Below are 24,877 nucleotides of genomic sequence, written 5' to 3'. Positions count from 1 at the left end.
CAGACATCTTTTAGCCAAAAAATTCTTCTCAGCTCAGTTTTAAAGGGAAGCATCTTTATTCTGAAACTGTGCTGTAGGATCACAGACTCTGCGTCTAATGGAAACATCCTCACCATGTCCACTGTATCCAGGCTTTTCAGCATTCAGTAGGTTTAATTAACCATACATCTCCCACCACCCCCACCGTCCCTCTGAACTCCATTGAGCACAGGTCCAGAACCATCAGAGACTTGCAGAGACTCCAACGGAGGCCTACAAACTATCACAGCCATTTTCATTTCCAGGTTAAAACAGGTCCATTTCATGAAATATAAACCAAGAAATAAAAAGAAACTGGAATTACCAGAAACACTCAGCAGGTAAGGAACAGCTTACAATACAATTCAATTAATAACATTTCATCAGAATGACTTCAAATATTTTCAGTTTTTAGTGTAGATCTCCAGCACAGCTACCTGATTTCCACTGTGTGACAGTGAGGGGGGGGGGGGGGGGGGTGGATTTCCAAACACAGTTTGAACACCAAACTCAGGGTCTATTTCTACTGTTTAAACACGGAACAGCCCATTTACTCACAGCCGAGACAAAACACATTTCCAAACCTCCCAAATGGTTGCTCTCCTCCCGTTAACATTTATCACTTCCAAAATACAATATTTTCTATTCGTATAGATGTGATAATAATTTATGTAAAGATTCAAGCTTCTTTACATTTTTATATATTTAAAGACTAAACAGGATCTGTAAAGGTCTAACCATGTAACAACCGACATGTGAGGATATTGTGAGTATCGACACTCACAGGTACACTTCCTGTCCAACCATTTCTCCGAGAGAAACGGTACAAGGCAGAGTTGCCAACCTACAGCTTTTGAGACTAATATTCACCAATATTCATGGCTTTAGCAATAGTTCATCAGACATTCTTTTTTCATACTCGATTACTTGGTTCCAATTTAGGGGCTAAAAGTGTAAAAAAATGAATTGCTTTATTTCTGTTATTTTTATACCTCTGAGTAACACTGCTAAGCGCTGCGGGCCCTGCCGTCTGCTCCGACTCAGTCGTATTAGTAAGGCTACATCTGTGGTGGTCCGTGGATTACTCGCTAAGCCTAAAGTACATTTTTCTCACGTCTTAATAAGCTGGTAAGGAAGGCGGGCTCTGTCGTGGGCAAAGTACTGGAGGGTTTAACATCGGTAGCTGAGCGAAGGGCGCTGAGTAGGCTACGGTCAATTATGGATAACTCTGAACATCCTCTACATAGCACCATCCAGAGACAGAGAAGCAGTTTCAGCGACAGGTTACTATCGATGCAATGCTCTTCAGACAGGATGAAGAGGTCAATACTCCCCAATGCCATTAGGCTTTACAATTCTACCACCAGGACTTAAGAACTTTTTTAAAAAGCTATTATTAATGCTTTTTGAGATAGTGATTTAGATGCATATCATATTTTTTATTGAGTTAAGTATTGTATGTAATTAGTTTTGCTACAACAAGTGTATGGGACATTGGAAAAAAAGTTGAATTTCCCCATGGGGATGAATAAAGTATCTATCTATCTATCTAAAAACCCTTTGACTTCTAAGCAAACAAAGTTATTTTACTTGCTTGATAATTATATTCTATGATAATCAGTTAAGTGCAACTGTGTAAGACTTTGTCATATTATTAAATTAAGTATTATATGTTTAATTGTACCAGATATACACTGAAATGTAGTGAGAGGCTATAACCTTGTTAATGTCTTAGCTATCACTATATTTCTGTGGAGCTCTGGAATTCATATATTTCTTTCATCTTGGTTTACTACTTGACGTTACAAGAAGCCCTATATATGTCACACCCAATTTGTGTACCTGCTCATTACACGAATGGGGCAAGGAAGTTGTTCAGTACATGAAAGGCGCAGGTACACAAATTGGGTGTCACAAACTAAGGGTGATTGATACCTAAGGGTGGCCAAAGGTGGAAGGATTCAATTTTACAAAACCTAGCAATTTTCAATTATCTGAAACAGAAATACCACAAAAGTTATTAATTTCAAACTTTCTGCATAATCACTCAAAGAGTTGAACTACACGTGCAGGTACTGAGCGCTGTATAACTTTAGGCCGCGAACTTATCAATCAACCAACCTCCTCCCCCCGTACAGATCCGGCAGCTAAAAAATTGCCACTGCACCCCTGCTCCAGCCGTCCGGTAGAGCTCGGACCCGGCTCTTTCCCAATGCAACCGGCCCACATTTACACAACACCGGGATCATTCCCTACTCACCCCTGCTCGAATCAGAGAACCGCCAAACAGCTGCAGTCGGCACCGCGCATGCGTTCACAGGCGTTTCTCCGCAGCACCACCGGTGGCCGGAGGTCTGCTAATTGTTGCCGACGGCCGGCGATCCGCACAGCGCCACCAGTGGCCGGAGATCCGCACAGCGCCACCAGTGGCCGGAGGCCGGAGGGACAACGGAGAGGAAAATCACAAACACGACAAAGTCTGCAGATCCTGGAAATCCAAAGCAACACAAACAAAATGCTGGCCAAACACAGCAGGCCGGGTAGCAACGGGAATGGAAACCGGAATGAAAATGTTTGGACACCGGGACGTCCCGCTCGGAGCGGATAGTTCAAAGGTTAGTTTATTATTAAAGCAGATATCCATAAACAACTGTGTTTTTTTTCTTCTCCAGAGAACCACGAAACTAAGAAAGAGAATGAAAGTCGTTCACAGAGAAAAATCAAACCTACCCCACCCCCCGGATCAAGAAGTACGGGATCCCAATCTTCAAACCCCAAAAACCACACCACCCGCACAAAAGGGAACAATAATATCGACATCCGATAAAAACACCCCTACCCCGCACAACCGCGGAGGAGCCGGTGTCACCAGTGTGGAGGCGGCCGCATCGGGAGCAGCGGACACAACGGGCGACCCCGGAAGATTCACAGGTGAAGTGTCGCCTCACCTGGAAGGATGTTTGGACAACGGAGACAGTTCGGCCGTCCACTGTGAAACCCCCGAACTCCGCATCAAATCCGTCCAAACGAAACTGGGCGAACTTTAATGACCAATAAATATAATTCCTCTCAGCGATCAGCTGTCTGAGTGATTCCCTGACTCTGAGAGGCAGGGGTATCTATGGTCCACACTGTCAGGGTGTTGAGTTTACCAGGAGACAAAGACTGCAGGGACGAGAGGTTTTCTGTTGACTAATACACTGTGTGTGGACCCCGCTGGCAATTCTGGTGTTGTGACCCGAATCGAGACAAACACCACGCTGCCCACTCCACCAATAACACGGCACAGCCGGACACATAACAGAGGACTTTACATCCCACAACACTGGATTCACTGATGAAACCCGTGATTAATGTTGTTGCCCACTGAAAAGTCCATTAAGGTGCTTTTAAATGCCAGCGCAATCCCACAGGTGATGTCACACAGCCTCTCCCCCCCCCCCACGCGCCTGACGTCACACACGGGCTCCCCACACCGGGATCTGCCCTCACGTGCGCGGTGTCTTACGTCACCCACGCGCTGCTGTGCTCGAGCTTTATCGGTTTAACGGCTGGGCTAATAATCACGTGACCAGCCCCTCCCGCACCGCTGTCAACAGAGGATTCAGGAGCTGCGCTATTCCCATTGGTGCGAAGCGATGTCAATCACAGGTTTCAACCATTCGCGGAGGCGGACAGGCCGAGTGGGCGTTACCCCGCTGAGTCCGTCTCCCGCTCGAGCGCCGACCGCCTCCTCAGAGCGGAGAAAACCTCAAAGTAAATGTCCGCTTTCTGATTTATTTCCATTTCCCTCCGAGGGAAGTTGGGGCGTTTGTGAAGCGTCTCCTGCGGCCGCAATCTGATGTATCGCTGAGAGGTAGGAGGAGACCGCTCGGCCCGTCGGTTTGATGCCGGTTCCCCGGGGAGGGAGGGATTTTATTGAAAAGATGAAGATGGTGAGAGAGGGGGCGGACAGGATGTTTGTCCCGGTGGGGACAGGAGGGGCTCATCTGTGGAAATGTCTGAGCCCACGGTGGTGTCGAGCAGAGGGATTCACCACATTGGGGGCAAACACCGGCAGACTGTTGCCCTGCAAGCGGGGCCAATGGTCCGGGCAGAGTGACAATTATTTGTGTTTTGTTGAGATTGTACCTGGAATATGGTGTAAAATCCCGCTCCCCATACTAACACGGGTTATACAGACCCAAGAACAAACTGCCGGAGGAACTCAGTGGGTCGGGCAGCATCTGTGGAGGGAAATGGACCGTCAACATTTCGGGCCGAGACCCTCCCTCTGGACTGAGAGTGGACGGGAAATAGTCAGAGAAAAGAGGTGAGGGGTGGGGATGGGGCAAGAGCTGGGGAGTGAGAGGTGGATCCAGGTGAGGGGCAGGTGGGAAGGTGGAAATAGTGACAGGGGTGGGAGGTGAGTGGTTGGGGCAACACGGGGCTGCAGAAGATGGAAATTAATTCCATAGAGGATTAACAAAGAGGCTAGAGAGTATTTGTTATAGAGAGTGCAATGAAGATTCACCTGACTGATCACTGGAGTGGTGGGGTCATCATATAAAGAAAGATCAAATGGGATAACCCTTTCATTCGGAGAATCGAGGACTGAGAGGTGAACACATTGAGATTCACAACATCATTACCGGCTGGACCAGGGATCCCAGTCTCTGAAACAGGGATGGACTGTCCGGGACTGAGATGAGGGGAAATGTCTTCACTCCGAGGGTGATGAATATCTGTAAATCCCCACCACAGAGGGCGGTGAAGACTCGGTGATCGTCCTCACATAAAAGAGAGGCCAGCAGATGTGTGGAGACCGAAGGGATCGAGGAAATGAGGATCGGGCAGAAACATGTGGCTGAGATGGGAGAACAGCCGCCATCTTGCTGATGGTTAGAGGGGCTGAATGGCCTCCTGCTGTTTCTCACTTGATGTTTCAGTGTTCCTGTCCAGCAAGGCTCCGGAGGAATGTGAATAGAAATTAGTGTTTATAAACACAGAGCTGATTTAAATGAAACGTGAACATTTCCTGTTTGGGTCTGAATTATGTTTTGGACCGGGATGGGATTTGAGCCGGTGACTCTGTGACCTGGGGGTGGAGGGAAAGGGATCGGTGTGGATATGGTGTGGAAAAGTAGACATGTATCTGGGGTAAATATGGAATAATGTGGGGAATGTGGTGGATGGGTCGGGCAGCGTGTGAGGGGAGAGGAGCAGAGTCACCGGTTCAGGTGGGAGACCCTCCACCCGTCACCTGATCCCGTTTCCTGTTCACGTTTTTCTGCAGATCTGCAGCATCTGCGGGTCACTGCTCTACGTGTACCTGTAGCTTCACCTTTCCCCGTTCAGACAAGGCAGTGAGATCCAGATCTGTCACATCCTCTCGTTGTGGGTGGACAATGTTTTTTTCTCTGCAATACTTTCTGCATGTTTCACTCCACTGTTTTGAGGTGCTGAAGTGCAGCCGATGTTTCTGGGTGTCTGACCCGTTTATGTGAGAATTTAGCCATTTGTATTTCTCTGAGCTTCTCATAAAAGTGTAAAGTTTAGTTCAGCTTCACTTCAGAATTTCCAAAGGAACAACCCAGTTAGTCAAATTGCTCCACAAAATTAAAATAGCTTATTACATATTTTTTTCTATTTTTGTACTATATATATGTATATTCTTATTTTAAATCACAATTGTTAAAAACTATTGTTATGAATTAGGTTCTACTGCTACTGCAAGGACAACAAATTTCATGTCATATGCCGGTACTATTAAACTTGATTCTTATATTGATATGGGAGACCCACCACCGTTCACCTGATCCCAGTTACCGCAGATTGTAATGTGAGATTGAAGCATTTTCCATATATTAGCTTTCCACAGAAATGACAACAGGTCAGTTTCCTTCTGTGGTTCCGGAGCAGAAGCTCAGTCTGTCTAATAAAATTAAAACGGGAAATTTGTTATTTATCATCATGTACTGAACTACAGTGAAAATCTTGCCTGATGTACCATCCACACAGATGGATACATTTCAACAGTACATTGAGCTGATATACAACAAAATAATCACTGTAACAAAGCATTATGGCTGCAGAGAAAGTGCAGTGCAGATAGACATATGGTGCAGTGTCACGTCGAGTTACATTGTGAGGCCGAGTCCATTTTATTATTCATTTGGCTTATAACTGCAGACAGGAAGCCGTCCTTCAGCCTGGTGTTACGCGCTTTAAGGCTTTTGTATCTCTCTGCCAATGTGGGAGCGGATTTGCAGCAAGAATATCCAGGTTATGAGCTTCTTTGTGTACATGGCCTGCTTTTCCGAGGGAGAGGAAGTGGAGGGAGAGTCCATGGAGGGGAGGCTTGTTTCTCTGATGTTCTCCACTCTCCAAAGTTCTCTGCAGTTCCTTGCAGTCATGGGCAGAGCAGTAGCCATACGAAGGCATGAAGTATTGACAAGAAGCTCAGAGACCTCGGCCTTCACCCTGCCTTGTGCAGCTGGATCCTGGACTTCCTGTCATATCGCCAGCAGGAAGTAAGAGTGGGCTCCCTCACCTCTGTCTCTCTGACCCTCAGCACACATACCCCACAGGGTTGTCACTTTGGCCCCCTCCTTTACTCTCTGTGCATCCATGACTTGTGTTGCCACCCACAGCTCCAATCTGCTATTTAATTTTGCTGACAGCTCTGCATTGATTGGCCTAATCTGAAATACTGATAACAATCAATCAAATGCCTTCTGACAAGGCTCAGTCCAAATAAACTTTTCACCCTTCTTCAGGAGATTAGTCAGAGGCAGAGCGATAGCAGCAAAGTTCTTACAGAACTTACGGTAACATCCATCCATTCCCAGAAACCTTCTAAGAGCCTTCTTAGCAGTCAGAATAAGAACTTGAGAAATTGCCTGGACTTTTGCCTGAACAGGAGCCAACTTGCTTTGACCTACAACATAGCCAAGACAGGTCACACTGGCATGGCCAAATTCACTCTTAGCCAAGTTAACTGTAAGGTTGTCCTAGGAAAGCCTGTCAAATAGCTTTTCTACTGCAGAGATATGCTCTTCCCAAGTGCCACTCCCTGTAACTAAGTCATCAATATAGGTTTCTGTGTGTTCTAACCCTCAAATTACAAAATCAATCATTCTCTGGGATGTTACTGGAGCATTTTTCCTTCCAAAAGGCAAAACATTGTATTCATACAACCCAGATGGTGTCACAAATGCAGAAATTTCTCTACCTCTGTCTGTCAATGGAACACACCAATACCCTTTCAACAAATCAATCTTTGTAAGAAATTGGGTTTTCCAGCCTCATCGATGCAATCATCCACTCTAGGGATAGCATAGGCATCTGTTTTTGTTACTGCATTTACCTTTCTATATTCAGTGCAAAATCTAACACTACCATCAGGTTTGGGCACAATAATGCAGGGTGACTCCAATCTCATTTTGAAGGCCAAATAATACCATTCTCCAGCATATACTCAATTCCCTGGTCAGCCAATTTACACTTTTCTACGTTCATGCGAAGTGGGTGTTGTTTAATCAGTTTGGCTTCACCAACATCTACATCATGTACTGCGACCGTGGTTTGCTTGGGGACATCGGGAAATAAATCTTTAAACTTCAGAATTAATTCCTTCAGCTGTGGATGTTGCTTTGGCTACAGATGAGACAACTTGTTAGCAATGTTTTCTGGAACAACCGAGTTCATTAGCCTAACTGGGACCATGTTTGGCTTGTGAAAAGTCTCAGACGAGTCAATTGTTTCATTCTCAGGGTTGCCAGTTTCATTTGTTTTGACAACAACACACACAGATGGTACCTGCTTGTCAAAACAGGCTTTATCATATTTATGTGTACCACCTGTGTTAGTTCAAGTCAGTTGGGTGTTTTAATAACATAATTCACATCATTAATTTGGGAGACTATGTCATACGAATTTCACCTGAAGTGGATTCGTCAACATAAGACAAGCACGTTATCTCCCACCTGGTATTTTCTTTCGCAAGCCCTGTTATCAAACCAACACTTCATTTTGTTTTGAGAAATCTTTAAGTTTTGTCTCGCCAGACTACAGGCTTGGTGTAGTTTATTTTTGAACTTCAAAACATAGTCTAACGAGTTAACTTGTACATCCCCATCAATCCACCGTTCCTTTTAACAAGGTCAAAGGTCCCTCTGTGACCAAATACAAGTTCAAATGGAGTAAAGCCCAGTGATTCCTGTACTGACTCTCTTTCTGTGGAGAAAAGCAAATGTATTCCTTCATCTGGACAAAAGCAAATGTATTCCTTCATCCCAGTCTTTTCCATTTTCAACACAATATGACTTAATCATTGTTTTGAGGGTAAAATGAAATCTTTCTAAAGCCCCTTGTGATTCTGTATGGTACGCAGATGATGCAATTTGTTTTGCTCCCAGTTCAGAAACTACCTGCTGGAATAATCCAGATGTAAAATTACATCCTTGATCAGACTGGATTTCTTTAGGCAATTCGAATAAACTGAAAATTTTGGTAAGAGCCTTCGCCACAGTTTTAGCTTTAATATTTCTGAGAGGTATTGCCTCTGGGAATCTGGATGCAGTACACATAATAGTTAGCAGAAACTGATGGCCAGCTTTAGTCTTTGGCAATGGGCCAACACAATCAACTATAACGTTGGAAAAGGGTTCACCGAATGCAGGTATAGTCCACTGGGGTGAGCTCATTAGGTTTACCCACAACTTGACAAGTGCCTTTTGGAAACTCTTATTCAGGGTAAACATAACTTCATGAGTTAAAGCAAACTGATCTGCTAATCTAGCAGATTCCTGCATAGTGGCAGCATCATTTCCATCTAAATACGTCTTTATGTCATCAGGGACGCACCCTCTGAATTCTTCAATTAAAACCAACTCTTTCAAGCTGTTAAAATCATCATTTACATGTTCAGATGTGCACCAGCGGTCAATGCACACAAATGTCTCATAAGCAAATTCCGTATGTCTGGTTCACAGATTTCTTCAAATTTCTAAACTTTTGCCTGTCTGCTTCTGGGACCAACTCGTAAGCTTTGAGCACAGCCTGGTTCACTATGTCATAATGTGTGGCGCGTGACCATGTGGTTAAGGTGTTTAACTAGCGATCTGAAAGTCATAAGTTCGAGCGTCAGCTGAGGCAGAGTGTGTGTCCTTGACCAAAGCACTGAACCACACACTGCTCCTGCACATTTATAGCCCAGTGGCGATGATTGGGGCAGCATAAATAAATAAATTTTGTGTGTGTTGTTTGAATTTCCAGCATCTGCAGATTTCCTCGTGAGTGATATGTGTATAAATATAACTCCCAAACTATTGAGCTCGGGGGAAACAAGGCTTGGAGTCTTGAGATGGTAAAGTATGAAAGTTCTGTTCAACCACAGAATAGGTGATGAGAGAGAGATAATTGTAATCCAGGGTAAATGTTGAGAGAAGGCAATTATGTCGTATTCCACAGGTTCCATGGTGGGAAAATGAGACCAACAGTCGCTGTAGATTTTATCTGTCATCCTTCCAAATCCACATACTAATTATCACCCAAAGTGACTTGTCATAAGGGGTATCGTCTTCAAATGAATTACCACACCACAGCCAGGCAAGGGTTGACACATAAGTGGTCTCCGCAGGATACCCCAAATCAGATCCACTCCTATGGGTCAAATGAGGTGACAACCACACATTCGATGTACGGTGAATCGATAATTAGGCCACCCTTGTGGGCAAAGGAAAGTTCCAAACAATGACCCTTGGCCACTAGTTCCCTGGTTTCGATTCTTCCATTTTTCCTCCTTCGTCTCCGTTTGACTCTGAGTGTCTGTGTCCTCGGTTAAAACTAAACAAGCTGCAAGTCAGACTGATTCACCTTCTTAATCTCTCTCTCTTAAAATGACAATCCACAGCAAACAAAACCTAGGGATTCATAACAATGGCCACTCCCCATTGTGTGCTGACAGGTGTGCCAGTAGGTGGGATGACTGAGTGAATCCTTTCCCACATTCTCAGCAGGTGAACGGCCTCTCTCTAGTGTGAACTCGCTGGTGTCTCCGTAGGGTGAATGACTGAGTGAATCCCTTCCCACAGACTGAGCAGGTGAACGGCCTCTCCCCAGTATGAACTCGCTGATGTACCAGTAGGGTAGATGACTGAGTGAATCCCTTCCCACAGAATGAGCAGGTAAACGGCTTCTCCCCAGTGTGAACTCGCTGATGTACCAGTAGGGTAGATGACTGAGTGAATCCTTTCCCACATTCTCAGCAGGTGAACGGCCTCTCTCTAGTGTGAACTCGCTGGTGTCTCCGTAGGGTGAATGACTGAGTGAATCCCTTCCCACAGACTGAGCAGGTGAACGGCCTCTCCCCAGTATGAACTCGCTGATGTACCAGTAGGGTAGATGACTGAGTGAATCCCTTCCCACAGAATGAGCAGGTAAACGGCTTCTCCCCGGTGTGAACTCGCTGATGTACCAGTAGGGTAGATGACTGAGTGAATCCTTTCCCACAGACTGAGCAGGTGAACGGCCTCTGCCCAGTGTGAACTCGCTTATGTACCAATAGGGTAGATGACTGAGTGAATCCTTTCCCACAGACTGAGCAGATGAATGGATTCTCCCCAATGTGAACTCGCTGGTGTCTCTGTAGGGTGGATGAGCGAGGGAATCTCTTCCCACATTCTGAGCAGGTGAATGCTTTCTCCCCAGTGTGAACTCGCTGGTGACTCTGTAGTTGGGATAAATGAGTGAATCTCTTCCCACAGACTGAGCAGGTGAACGGCCTCTCCCCAGTGTGAACTCGCAGGTGATTCTGTAGGTGGGATGTATGAGTGAATCCCTTCCCACAGACTGAGCAGGTGAACGGCTTCTCCCCAGTGTAAACTCGCTGGTGTCTCTGTAGGTTAGCTAACCGAGTGAATCCCTTCCCACAGACTGAGCAAGTGAACGGCCTCTCCCCAGTGTGAACTCGCTGATGACTCTGTAGGTGAGATGAATGAGTGAATCGCTTCCCACAGACTGAGCAGGTGAACAGCCTCTCCCCAGTGTGAACTCGCTGATGACTCTTTAGGGCGGAAGAGTCAGCGTATCTCTTCCCACATTCTGAGCAAGTGAATGGCTTCTCCCCAGTGTGAACTCGCTGATGTCTCTGTAGGCTGGATAAATTAGTGAATCTTTTCCCACAGACTGAGCAGGTGAACGGCTTCTCCCCAGTGTGATCTCGCTGATGTCTCTGTAGGCTGGATAAATTAGTGAATCTCTTCCCACAGACTGAGCAGGTGAACGGCTTCTCCCCAGTGTGAACTCGCTGATGTACCAATAGGGCAGATGACTGAGTGAATCCTTTCCCACAGACTGAGCAGGTGAATAGCTTCTCCCCAGTGTGAACTCGCCGGTGTCTCTGTAGGGTGGATGAGCGAGTGAATCTCTTCCCACATTCTGAGCAGGTGAACGCTTTCTCCCCGGTGTGAACTTGCTGGTGACTCTGTAGGTGGGATAACTGAGTGAATCCCTTTCCACATTCTGAGCAGGTGAATGGCTTCTCTCCAATGTGAACCCGCTGGTGAGCCATTAGGTCAGATGACTGAGTGAATCCTTTCCCAGAAATTCAGCAGATGACCAGCCTCTGCCCAGTGTGGTGTGAACTGATTGGTGTGTCCACAGGTGGGAAGACCGACTGAACCCCTTCCCACACACAGAACAGGTGAATGGCCTTGCCCAGTGTGAATTTGCTGATGTACCTTCAATTGTGATAACCGAGTGAATCCATTCCCACTGTCTGAGCAGGTGAAAGGCCTTTCTCCTGTGTAAATTACAGGCGTGCCAGTTGGTCAAATGACCGAGTGAATCCTTCCCCACAGTCTCAGCAGGAAGGATGGTCAATTGGATCCCTTGCTCCACTTCTTAAATATCTCGACAGAGACAACAAAACTGGCGTGCCATGTTTGAGCTTCCTGGAGACAAATTCCTTCTCATTTTTAACCTGTAAAAAGATTTACAAAATCCATCAATGGGTGTAGTTCAACATTTCAGATGAGATCACTTGAGTTGTCAAGGTGTGATCTGGTATCACACTGTTACAGTGAGGTTCAACGAAAGTTGGACAGAGAAATCATCTCCTGACTGGGCAGAGTGCTGGTATCTGGAATGACCATCAAATCCCTGATGCTCTTCCTGTCTCTATAAGAATGGGGCATTTCTGCCGTCTCCTGGCTCAGTTTCACTCTCTCCATTGGTATTATTCCCTGTTCCCACTGAGCTGCATGGGTTCCTCGCCCCACAGTAACTGAAACACTCTCACACAAATAGTTTTTCTTGACGTGCAGCTGGGATCTTCTTTTTATGTATTATTAACTTAAAGTGCCACAGTTTTTAAAAATATATATATTTAATTGTGTTTTTAAGTAATTACAAGTGTGGAAAAAAATGTATATATCCCTTCCCCCCTCCCCTCTAACTTCCCTATATCAAAAGAAGAGAAAGTTAGAAAGAAAGAAAAAGAAAGTGCCTGGTTGTTGGAAGATCTCCACATGCTCCATGGAGTTCTTAATAACTTTAGTATGTATATTTATTTCTTTCCCCAAGTAACCAATTGTTTCATCTTCAGAGCACCTATATATTTAGTCCTGTCTTTTGTAAATAAGGGCACCAAATTTTCAAAAATGTTTCATATTTATCTCTTAAATTATAAGTAATTTTCTCTAATGGAATACAGCCATAGATTTCTTTCTTCCAACAATCTATACTTAAATATGTATCTGATTTCCAAGTAACTGCAATAGCCTTTTTGGCAACTGCCAGTGCAATTTTTATGAATTCTTTCTGATATTTATTTAGTTTGAGTTTCGGTTTTATCCCTTCAATATCACCTCATAAAAGTAATATTGGATTATGAGGAAGTTGTATTCCCGTAATTTGTTCCAGTAAATTTCTTAAATTTGTCCAAAAATGTTGAATTTTAGAACAAGACCATGTAGAATGTAAAAATGTACCAGTTTCTTGGTTACATCTGAAACACTGATCAGATAAACTTGGATTTAATTTATTTATTTTTTGTGGTGTAATATATAATTGATGTAGAAAGTTATATTGCACTAATCTTAACCGAACATTTTTTGTATTTGTCATACTATCAAGACATATTCTTGACCAATTTGTTTCTTCAATTTTAATATTCAAATCACTTTCCCATTTTTGTCTTGACTTATGGACTCCTTGTTTAATTGCCTGGTTTTGAATCAAATTATACATACAAGATATAAATTTTTTAATATTTCCTTTTTGAATTAAAATTTCTATTTCATTAGATTTCGGCAATAACATTGTTTAACCTAGATTTTCTCTTATATAAGCCCTTAGTTGAAAGTAACAAAATAAAGTGTTTCTTGATACTTTATATTTATTCTTTAATTGATCGAATGACATTAATATACCTCCTTCAAAACAATCTCCTATGTATCTAATCCCTTTTTGAAACCAATTATATAAAAGTTGATTGTCCATTGGAAAAGGAATAAGTCTATTTTGAATTAAAGATCTCTTTGCTTATAAAGATTTTTTTGTCTCATCATCAACATTTATCTTATTCCATAAATTAATCAAATGTTTTAATATAGAAGCTTCTTTCTTTTCCCGTATCCATTTAGATTCCCATTTATATATAAAATCTTCTGGTACGTTTTCTCCTATTTTATCTAGTTCTATTCTAATCCATGCCGGTTTATCTTTCTCAAAAAAAGATGCAATAAATCTAAGTTGATTTGCTTTATAATAATTCTTAAAATTTGGAAGTTGTAACCCTCCTAGATCAAATTTCCATGTAAATTTTTCCAACAATATTCTTGACATCTTACCTTTCCAGAGAAACCTCCTCACATATTTGTTTAACTCTTGAAAAAACTTCTGGGGTAATTGTATTGGTAATGATTGAAATAAATATTGTAGTCTCGGGAATATATTCATTTTTATAGAATTTACTCTACCTACTAATGTTATTGGTAATGCCATCCATTTATCAAGATCTTCCTGAATTTTTTTCAAAAGTGGTGAATAATTTAATTTGTATAAGTTTTTTATATCATTATCAACTCTTATACCTAAATATTTTATACCATTTGCCGGCCATCTAAATTGAGTTATTAATCGACATTGACTATAATCTCCATTAGTAAGAGGTAAAATTTCACTTTCATCCCAATTTACTTTATAACCTGATATTTTCCCATATTCTTCTAATCTATAAGATAATTTACATAATGAATGTAATGGATCTGTTAAATAAAGTAGAACATCATCAGCAAATAAATTAATCTTGTATTCTTCCTGATTAACTCTGAAACCCTTAATATCTGGGTCCATTCTAATTAATTCAGCTAATGGCTCTATTGCCAACACAAACAAAGCAGGTGATAATGGTCAACCTTGCCTAGTTGATCTTGTTAACTGAAATGGTGTCGAAATTTGACCATTTGTCACTACTTTAGCTTTGGGATTAGTATTTAAGGTTTTAATCCATTTTATAAATGATGTTCCTAATCCATATTTTTCCAATACCTTAAATAAAAAATCCCATTCCAATCTTTCAAATGCTTTTTCTGCATCTAAAGCAACTGCCACACTCGTTTCCTCCCTCTTTTGTGCTAAATGGATTATACTAATTAACCGGGTTACATTATCTGCCAATTGTCTATTTTTGATAAATCCTGTTTGATCCATATGCACTAATTTTGATAAGCATTTAGATAATCTATTAGATAAGAATTTTTAAAAACTTTTTTTATTGTTTTCAAATTTTATAATCAGTATTTAATAAAGAAATAGGTCTATATGATGCTGGCTTTAAAAGGTCTCTATCTTTTTTTGGCAATACTATTAAAATAGCTGTTGAAAAAGATTCTGGAAGTCTATGCGTTCTTTCCACTTGATGTATTAACTCCATAAAGGGAGAAATTAATAAATCTTTAAACTTTTTATAAAATTCAGGTGGAAAACCATCTTCTCCTGGAGATTTATTACTTTGAAGTGATCCCAGAGCTTCTTTAACCTCCTTCACTGTAAAAGGCATACCTAATCCCTTCTGTTCTTCCGTATTTAAGTGCCACAGTTTTAACGCCATATGAAAAATTCCTGCTGAAATGACTGGTTGGTTCACACAGCTGTCAAAAGGGGTTAGAGTGAATGTTTGTATTATTTCAGGTTCTTGTCACAATCATAGAAAATTTCAACACAGAAACAGGCCCTTTGGGCCATCTAGTTTGTGCTGAACTAATTAAACAGCCCACTCCCACACCTCTACCATCCAGGTACCAACACAAACCTCTTAAATGTTGAAATCGAGCTCGTATGCACCACTTGTGCTGGCTGCTCATTCCACAGCCGGATAACCGTCTGTGTGAAGAAGTTTCCCCTCATGTTCCCCTTAACATTTCACCTTTCACCCTTAACCCATGGCCTCTGGTTGTCATCCCACCCAATCTTCGTGGAAAAAGCCAGTTTGCATTAACACTATCTGTGCCTCCATATCACAATCAAATCTCCCCTCAATCTTCTGCATTCCAAGGAATAAAGTCCTGATTTGTTCAATCTTTCCTTATAACCCAAGTCCTCCAGACATGGCAACATCCTTGTGAATTTTCTCTGAAATCTCTGAACTTCTTTTACATCTTTCCTGTAGGTAGGTGACCAAAACTGCACACAATACTTCAAATTAGGCCTCACCAATGTCTTCTAGAAGTCAACATAACATCCATCTATTGTTATCAGTACTTTGGTTCATTAAAGGCAATGGGCTGAAATCATTCTTTCCATCCCTATCTACCACTTTCAGTGAATTAAGGACTTGTATTCCCAGGTCCCTTTCTTCCACAACACTCCTCCGTGCCCGACCAATCACTGTGAAAGACCTCCCTTGGTAGGTCATACCAAAGTGCAACAACTCACACTGGTCTGCATTAAATTCCATTTTCCATTTCTAAAACCATTTTCCCATCTGGTCCAGATCACACTGCAAGCCATGATAGTCTTCTCGGAGTCCGCTAAACCCCCAGTCTTGTTGTCATCCTCAAATTTGCTGATCCAGTTAACCACACTATCATCCAGATTACAGATATAGATGACAAACAACAACAGATCCAGATCTAAACATAGTCTAACAATTTAACAGGTACATCCCCATCAATCCATTGTTCCTTTAACAAGGACAAAGGTCCCCTCACTCTACAACCAAATACAAGTTCAAATGGAGTAAATCCCAGTGATTATTGTACCAACTCTCTTACTGTGAACAAAAGCAAATGTATTCCTTCATTCCAGTCTTTTCCATTTTCAACACAATATGTCTTAATCATTGTTTTGAGGGCAGAATGAAATCTTTCCAAAGCCCCTTGTGATTCTGGATGGTATGCAAATGTTGTAATTTGTTTAGTTCCCAGTTCATAAACTACCTGCTGGAATAACCCAGATGTAAAATTACTTCCTTGATCAGACTGGATTTCATTCAGCAAACCAAATAAAGTAAAAAAAAACTTGGTAATAGCCTTTGCCAGTTTTACCTTTATTATTTCTGAGAGGTATTGCCTCTGGGAATCTGGATGCAGTACACATAATAGGTAGCAGATACTGATGGCCAGCTTTAGTCTTTGGCAAAGGGCCAGCACAATCCACTATAAATTTTGAAGAGGACTCACCAAATGCAGGTTTAGACTGCAGTGGGGCCACTGGGGTGACCTGATTAGGTTTACCCACAACTTAACAAGTGTGATAGGTTCTGCGAAAGGTCACAACATCTGTCCTCAAATTAGGCCAGTAACATTTTTTTGATAATCCTGTTTAGTTTTATTCACTCCAAAATGTCGACGTAAGGGTATACTGTGGGCCAAAGTTAAAATTTCAGTCCTATAAACTTTAGGAACTACAACTTGGTGAACAATTGCCCATTCCTCACTCGAAGGTACAGCAGGTGGCCTCCACTTCCTCATTAGCACTCCATCCTTGAGATAATACCCTACTGGCACTTTCTTAATCTCATCATCTGAGAGAGCTGTTTCTTTTAAAGCTTCAATATCAGGGTCTTCGTTCTGTTCTGCTATAAACTCCTTCCTAGACAGGGATAAATCTTTCTCATCAGACTTACTACCTGAATCCTGTTGAAACAATGAAGGCAGAAAAGTCCCTGACTGGTCTTCATAACCTGCATCCCGATTTTGGCTATCATGGGTATCAGAATCATGCTGCACAGAACCGTCTGCGTCAGCAGACTGTTTAGCCATACTTCAAGTTACTGTGCAGGAAGGATAAATGTTAAAATCCATCTGTGGGTCGTCAGTGCTTGGGTTAGTTGTCAACTGCACTGCAGGAACAACTTTACCATCTGCCAGGTCATTCCCTAACAGCAAAGTAATATCTCCCACCGGTAAACTGGAGCATAATCTGATCTTAACAGGTCTCGAAACCAATCCTGACAGTAAAGTTACCTTGTGCAATGGCACGGAAACCATGCCACCCCCAATGCCTTTAATAAGATTTACCTCAGCAGTGTCAGTCTCATCACCAAACTTTAGAACGCTGTCTAACGTACAGACAGACAGACATACTTTATTGATCCCGAGGGAAATTGGGTTTGGTTACAGCCGCACCAACCAAGAATAGTGAAGAAATACAGCAATATAAAACCATAAATAATTAAATAATAATAAGTTAATCATGCAAGTGGAAATAAGTCCAGGACCAGCCTATTGGCTCTGGGTGACTGACACTCCGAGGAAGGAGTTGTAAAGTTTGATGGCCAGAGGTAGGAATGACTTCCTAGGACGCTCAGTGTTACATCTCGGTGGAATGAGTCTCTGGCTGAATGTACTCCTGTGTCTAACCAGGACATTATGGAGTGGATGGGAGTCATTGTCCAAGATGGCATGCAACTTGGACAGCATCCTCTTTTCAGACACCACCGTCAGAGAGTCCAGTTCCACCCCCACAACATCACTGGCCTTATGAGTTTGTTGATACTTCTACCCTAGCCTGCTGCCCCAGCACACAACAGCAAATATTATAGCACTGGCCACCACAGCCTCCTAGAACGAGTAACTGAGGAGCCCCAGTAACTCGAAGAATTTTCACTGGTACTGGGGTTGACCATTCATTTACTAATACAATCCCATCTGATGTTCGAATCCTTTCTTAACTCAGACCTTAACTGAGCCTCAACAGAATGTTCAGAACCCTGTGGGTTTATAGGTGCTTCAACATACTGAACACAGGCATTTGGGACTGCCTCCTTTTCCTTTTTCTTCTTCAGGACAGAACAATGAGCCATCACATAACCAGCTTTCCTACAACAGTAACAAGTAAGACCAGAATATTTCTCCTTCAACTGCTTCCCTTCATCCTTACTCTTATCACTAGTCCAAACTTTAATTTCTGGTTTGCCCTGGTTATCCCTGCTACTCTTTTGGAAGCTCTTATTCGGGATAAACTTAACTTTAGGAGTTAAAGCAAACTCATCTGCTAATCTAGCAGACTCCTGCAAAGTGGCAGCATCCTTTTCATTTAAATATGTCTTTATGTCATCAGGGACGCACCTTTCGAATTCTTCAATTAAAACCAACTCTTTCTATCTGTAAAATCATCATTTATATTTTTATACATGCACCAGTGGTCAAAACACACAGACTTCTGAGAAGCAAATGCCAGATAAGTCTGATTCACAAATTTCCAAATTTTTTCCTGTGTGATTCTGGGACCAACTCGTAAGCTTTGAGCACAGCCTGTTTCACTATGTCATAATCAGCTGCTTCATCAACTATCAAAGCAGAATAGGCCATGGCCTCCTCTACTGTCAAGATGAAGCCACACTCAGGTTGGAGGAACAACACCTTATCTACCGGTAGCCTCCAACCTGATGGCGTGAACATTGACTTTTCTAACTTCCGTTAACACCACTCCTCACCTTCTCACTCCATCCGTGATATATTTAGATTTTTTATTCCCTCTTTCTCTGCCCATCACTCTGCCTGTTCTCCATCTCCCTCTGGTGCTCCCCTCCCCCTTTCTTTCTCCCTAGGCCTCCCATCCCATGATGCTGTCCCTTCTCCAGTTTTGTATCCCTTTTGCCAATCACCTTTCCGGCTCTCAGCTTCACCCCACCCCCTCCGGTCTTCTATCTTTCACATTTCCCCCTCCCCCTCCTACTTTCAAATCTCTTACTATCTTTCCTTTCAGTTAGTCCTGATGAAGGGACTCGGCCCGAAACGTCGACAGTGCTTCTCCTTATAGATGCTGCTTGGCCTGCTGTGTTCCACCAGCATTTTGTGTGTGTTGCCCAAACTATTGAGCTCGGGGGAATCAAGGCTTAGAGTCTTGAGATGGTAAAGTAGGCAAGTTCAGTTTATCCACAGAATAGGTGATGAGAGAGATATTTGTAATCCAGGGTAAATGTTGAGAGAAGGCAATTATGTCAAATTCCTCAGGTTCCATGGTGGCAAAATGAGAGAACAGTCGCTGTAGATTTTATCTGTCATCATTCCAAAATCTCACATACTAATTATCACACAAAGTGACTTGTCACAAGGAGTATCATCTTCAAGTGAATTACCACACCACACCCAGGCAAGGGTTAACACATCAGCAGTCTTCACAGGATACCCCAAATCAGATCCACTCCTATGGATCAAACGAGGTGACAACTACACATTCGATGTACGGTGAATCGATGATTAATCCACCCTTGTGGGCATAGGAAAGTTCCAAACAGTGATCCTTGGCCATTAGTTCCCTGGTTTTCATCCTTCCATTTTACCTCTTTCATCTCCGTCTGACTCTTGAGTGTCTGTGTCCTCGCTTAAAACTAAACAAGCTGCAAATCAGACTGAATCACCTTAATATCTCTCTCTCAGAATGACAGCCTACAGCAAACGAAACCTAGCGATTCATAACAATGGCCACTCCGCATTGTGAACTGACTGGTGTGCCAGCAGTTGGGATGACTGAGTGAATGCTATCCCACATTCTGAGCAGGTGAACGGCTTCTCCTCGGTGTGAACGCGCTGATGTCTCTGTAGGCTTGATAAATAAATGAATCCCTTCCCACAGTCTGAGCAGGTGAACGGTTTCTCCCCAGTGTGAACTCGCTGGTGACTCTGTAGGGTGGATGACTGAGTGAATCCCTTCCCACAGACTGTGCAGGTGAACGGCTTCTCCCCAGTGTGAATTTGCAGATGTCTCTGTAGGCTGGATAAATGAGTGAATCTCTTCCTACAGACTGAGCAGGTGAACGGCCTCTCCCCAGTGTGAACTCGCTGGTGACTCTGTAGGGTGGATGACTGAGTGAATCCCTTCCCACAGACTGAGCAGGTGAACGGCTTCTCCCCAGTGTGAATTTGCTGGTGTCTCTGTAGGGTGGATGAATCAGTGAATCTCTTCCCACAGACTGAACAGGTGAACGGCTTCTCCCCAGTGTGAACTCGCTGGTGTCTCTGTAGGGTGGATGACTGAGTGAATCTCTTCCCACATTCTGAGCAGGTGAACGGTTTCTCCCCAGTGTGAACTCGCTGGTGACTCTGTAGGGTGGATAACTGAGTGAATCTCTTCCCACAGACTGAGCAAGTGAATGGCTTCTCCCCAGTGTGAACTTGCTGATGTCTCTGTAGGGTGGATAACTCAGTGAATCCTTTCCCACATTCTGAGCAGGAGTACGGCCTCTCCCCAGTGTGAACTCGCTGATGACTTTGTAGGTTGGATAACTCAGTGAATCTCTTCCCACATTCTGAGCAGGTGAACGGCTTCTCCCCAGTGTGAACTCGCTGATGACTCTGTAGGTTGGATAACTCAGTGAATCCCTTCCCACATTCTGAGCAGGTGAACGGCCTCTCCCCAGTGTGAACTCGCTGATGACTCTGGAGGTGGGATAACCGAGTGAATCTCTTCTTACAGACTGAGCAGGTGAATGGCCTCTCCCCAGTGTGAACTCGCTGATGTACCAGTAGGGTGGATGACTCAGTGAATCCCTTCCCACAGACTGAACAGGTGTACGGCTTCTCCCCAGTGTGAACTCGCTGATGTTTCCATAGCGTGGAAGAGTGAGTGAATCTCTTCTCACAGACTGAGCAGGTGTACAGCCGCTCCCTGGTGTGAACTCGCTGGTGAGCCATTAGGTCCGATGACTGAGTGAATCCTTTCCCAGAAGTTCAGCAGATGGCCAACCTCTGCCCGGTGTGGTGTGAACTGACTGGTGTGTCCACAGGAGGGAAGACCAACTGAATCCTTTCTCACACACAGAACAGATGAATGGCCTTAGCCAATGTGAACTTGTTGATGTACCTTCAATTGTGATAATGAAGAACGGTCAATTGAATCCCTTGCCCCATTTCTTAAACATCTAGACAGAGACAACAAAACTGGCATGCCATGTTTGAGATTCCTGGAGACAAATTCCTTCTCATTTTTAACCTGTAAAAAGATTTATAAAATCCATCAATGGGTGTAGGACAACATTACAGATGAGATTACTTGAGTTGCCAAGGTTTGATCTGTATCACACTGTTACAGTGAGGTTCTACCCAAGTTGGACAGAGAAATCATCTCCTGACTGGGCAGAGTGCTGGTATCTGGAAAGACCATCAATTCCCTGATGCTCTTCCTGTCTCTAAAAGAATGGGGCATTTCTGCTGTCTCCAATTTGTGCCTTGGCTCAGTTTGACTCTCTCCATTGGTATTATTCCCTGCTCCTGCTGAGCTGCATGGGTGCCTGGCCCCATAGTAACTGAAACAGTCTCACGCAAACAATCTTTCTTGACATGCAGCTGGGATCTTCTTTTATGTATTATTAACTTAAAGTGCCACAATTTTAAAGCCATATAAAAAATTCCTGCTAAAATGAATGGTTGGTCCACACAGCTGTTAAAAGATCTTAGAGTGAATTTTTGTAATATTTCAGGTTCTTGTAGAAAAGTACAACACAGAAACAGGCCCTTTGGGCCATCTAGTCTTGTGCTGAACTATTTAAATTGCCCACTCCCATATCCCTACCATCCAGGTACCTATACGAACCTCTTAAATATTGAAATTGAGCTCACATGCACCACTCATGATGGCTGTTCATTCCACACCCGGATGACCGTCTGTGTGAAGAAGTTTCCCCTCATGTTCCCCTTAACATTTCACCTTTCACGCTTAACCCATGGCCACTGGTTGTAGTCCCACATCAATCAGTGGTAAAAGCCAGCTTGAATTTACACCTTCACTTTAGTTGAAAATACTCAACAGGCGCTTTCTAAATGGTCACCTATGTTGATGTCATTGACAGGTCGAATAAATGCTATAAAAATGGTTATTCTAATGAAATTTTTATATATATTTCAAGCAGTTGCCTCTTTTGTTCCAAAAACATTTTTTGATAAAATAGATTCTTTGATTTTATCTTAGGTTTGGAATAATAAAAGCTCTAGAGTAAATAAACTTTCATTACAAAAATCAAAAAAGATGGAGGACTGGCTTTACCAAACTTTAGATTTTATTATTGGGCAATTAATATTAGTTATATTACTTTTTGGATTTATGATACAGACGACCAAGATCGCCCTTCATGGCTACAGTTGGAGGAAAATTCAGTAATGGGGTTTTCGTTAGCTTCTTTATTAGGAGCTCCTCTTCCGTTTTTGTTCTCCAGAATAGGTAGACAAGCTCTTAACCCTATTGTTAAACATACTTTAAAAATTTGGTTTCAATTTCGTAGATTTTTTTAATTACATGATTCTTTACTTCCTAGTAATATTTATTCTAATTTCTTTTTTATACCATCAACTTTAGATAAGGCTTTTTTAACATGGAAAATTAAGGGAATTAAAACTTTTTTAGATTTGTTTTTACAAGACTGTTTAATGTCTTTCTCACAGTTAATGGATAAATATGATATCTCTAATACACATTTTTTCAGGTATTTACAGGTTAGGAATTTCTTACACGATTTTTTACCGAATTACCCCTTGGCCTGCTCTTCAAATTTGGCTTATGTTATTTTTCAGTTTAAACCTTTTCAAAAACGATTAATAGCTATCATTTATACACAGTTAATGAATGCTCGCATGTCGCCTAATGATAGGGTTCAACGTACCTGGGAAGTAGAACTTCAACATTCACTTTCAAATAATTAATGGCGTAAAATTTATTATTTAGTCAATAGTTCATTTATCCGCGCACGACATATCTTAATTCAGTTTAAGATAGTACATAGGGCCCAGATGTCCAAAGATAAATTGGCGCATATATTTCCGAATATAAGCCCTATTTGTGACAGATGTAACACAGAAATGGCTACTTTAACTCATATGTTTTGGTCATGTGTAACTTTAAATAATTTTTGGAGGGATGTGTTTGGAATATTATCTAAAGTTATAGATATGGATGTTCAACCTAATCCACTTACAGCAAATTTTGGGATTATTCCAGAGGAAGCAAGCAAAGTGTCTGCTTCCACCCAACATGTGATAGCTTTTTCAACTTTACTAGCTAGGAGAGCTATTCTGCTACATTGGAAAGAATCTAACCCACCTACTGTTTTCTATTGGCTCTCCTCCATTATGTCATGTCTAAGCTTGGAGAAAATTAGAAGCCGAACATTTGATACATCCTTTAATTTTGAACAATTCTGGCGACCTTTTATTCAATATTTTCACATGATTTAACTTATTTTTATTTATTTATTTTTTAAAATTCTCTTTGGGGAAAATCCTTATCCATGATGGTTTGGAGATGACTGGAAGGATGTGGTTTTTTTTTCTCTCTCTCTGTTTTCTTTAATTTTATCCTCAATTGGACTGCCCAATCTTTCTTTTTCTTTCCTTTTTTTTCTCTGTCTTTTTTTTTGATTTTTGTTTCAGTTTAGTTAGTGGGTTTTTTCCTTATCAATAAAATCTCCAATCCTTTTTTTATGATTATTATGAGGAGTTGTAGTTTTTTTTACCATTGTATGTATAACAGCATAATATTTTACTTATTTGATTTTGATATTATATAATTTTTGTTTTTACTATTGCTGTTTATATGTCTTTTATATTATCTACTTGTTAAACTCCTCTTCTGATTTATATATTCTTTATTTGGAAATCAATAAAAAAGATTGCAAAATGAATTTACACCATCTATGCCCCTCTTTCACAATCAAATCGCCCCTCAATCTTCGACATTCCAAGGAATAAAGTCCTGAGAAGATGAACTGATCTCTAAAAGTCATGAAGTTAAAGATGAAACATTATTTTCAACATTTTAAGCAAGATTAGAGTATTACTTTTGTTTTTACAATTTCAGAGTGGAAAAAAAAAGGAAAGGAGCACCATGCAAAAGTTTGGGAACCCCAAGAGATTTGAGCTCTCAGATAACTTTTACCAAGGTCTCAGACCTTAATTAGCTTGTTAGAGCAATGGCATGTTCACAGTCTTCATTAGGAAAAGCCAGATGTTGCAAATTTCAAAGCTCTATAAATACCCTGACTCCACAAACCTCGTCCCAACAATCAGAGCCATGGGCTCCTCTATGTCCCTGCCTAGCACTCTGAAAATTAAAATACATGATGCCCACGAAGCAGGAGAAGGCTATAAGAAGACAGCAAAGCATTTTCAGGTAGCCATTTCCTTAGTTCGTAATGTAATTAAGAAATGGCAGTTAACCGGAATGGTGGAGGTCAAGTTGAGGTCTGGAAGACCAAGAAATCCTTCAGAGAGAACTGCTCGTAGGATTACCAGAAAGGGAAATCAAAACCCCCGTTTGACTGCAAAAGACCTTCAGGAATATTTAGCCGACTCTGAAGTGGTGGTGCACTGCTCTACTGCGCAGGGATACCTACGCTTGAGTGCTAGGCAGGGACACCTATGACTTTCATGGAAGAAAC

The 24,877-nt window shown here is 42.1% G+C and overlaps 1 protein-coding gene across 1 annotated transcript; it reads right to left on the bottom strand.

The window, feature by feature from the left end:
* Nucleotides 1–11,564: 11,564 nt before the first annotated feature.
* Nucleotides 11,565–21,437, bottom strand: LOC140720347 (uncharacterized). Its single transcript, XM_073035208.1, has 2 exons — nt 19,201–21,437; nt 11,565–11,983 (listed from the first exon to the last, which is right to left on the bottom strand). The coding sequence occupies exon 1, from the start codon at nt 21,141–21,143 to the stop codon at nt 19,923–19,925; it is 1,221 nt and encodes a 406-aa protein (XP_072891309.1). The 5' UTR covers nt 21,144–21,437; the 3' UTR covers nt 11,565–11,983; nt 19,201–19,922.
* Between the last annotated feature and the right edge of the window lie 3,440 nt (nt 21,438–24,877).

This window comes from Hemitrygon akajei, unplaced genomic scaffold (assembly GCF_048418815.1).
Source record: "Hemitrygon akajei unplaced genomic scaffold, sHemAka1.3 Scf000041, whole genome shotgun sequence".
In the NCBI taxonomy this organism is placed as follows: domain Eukaryota; kingdom Metazoa; phylum Chordata; class Chondrichthyes; order Myliobatiformes; family Dasyatidae; genus Hemitrygon; species Hemitrygon akajei.
Note: the sequence above shows the minus strand (reverse complement) of the source record. Positions and strands in the feature narration are given on the sequence as shown.

Coding starts and splice junctions, on each gene's coding strand:
- LOC140720347 (XM_073035208.1), bottom strand. CDS start 21,143: ATGGCTCACCAGCGAGTTCACACCAGGGAGCGGCTGTACACCTGCTCA.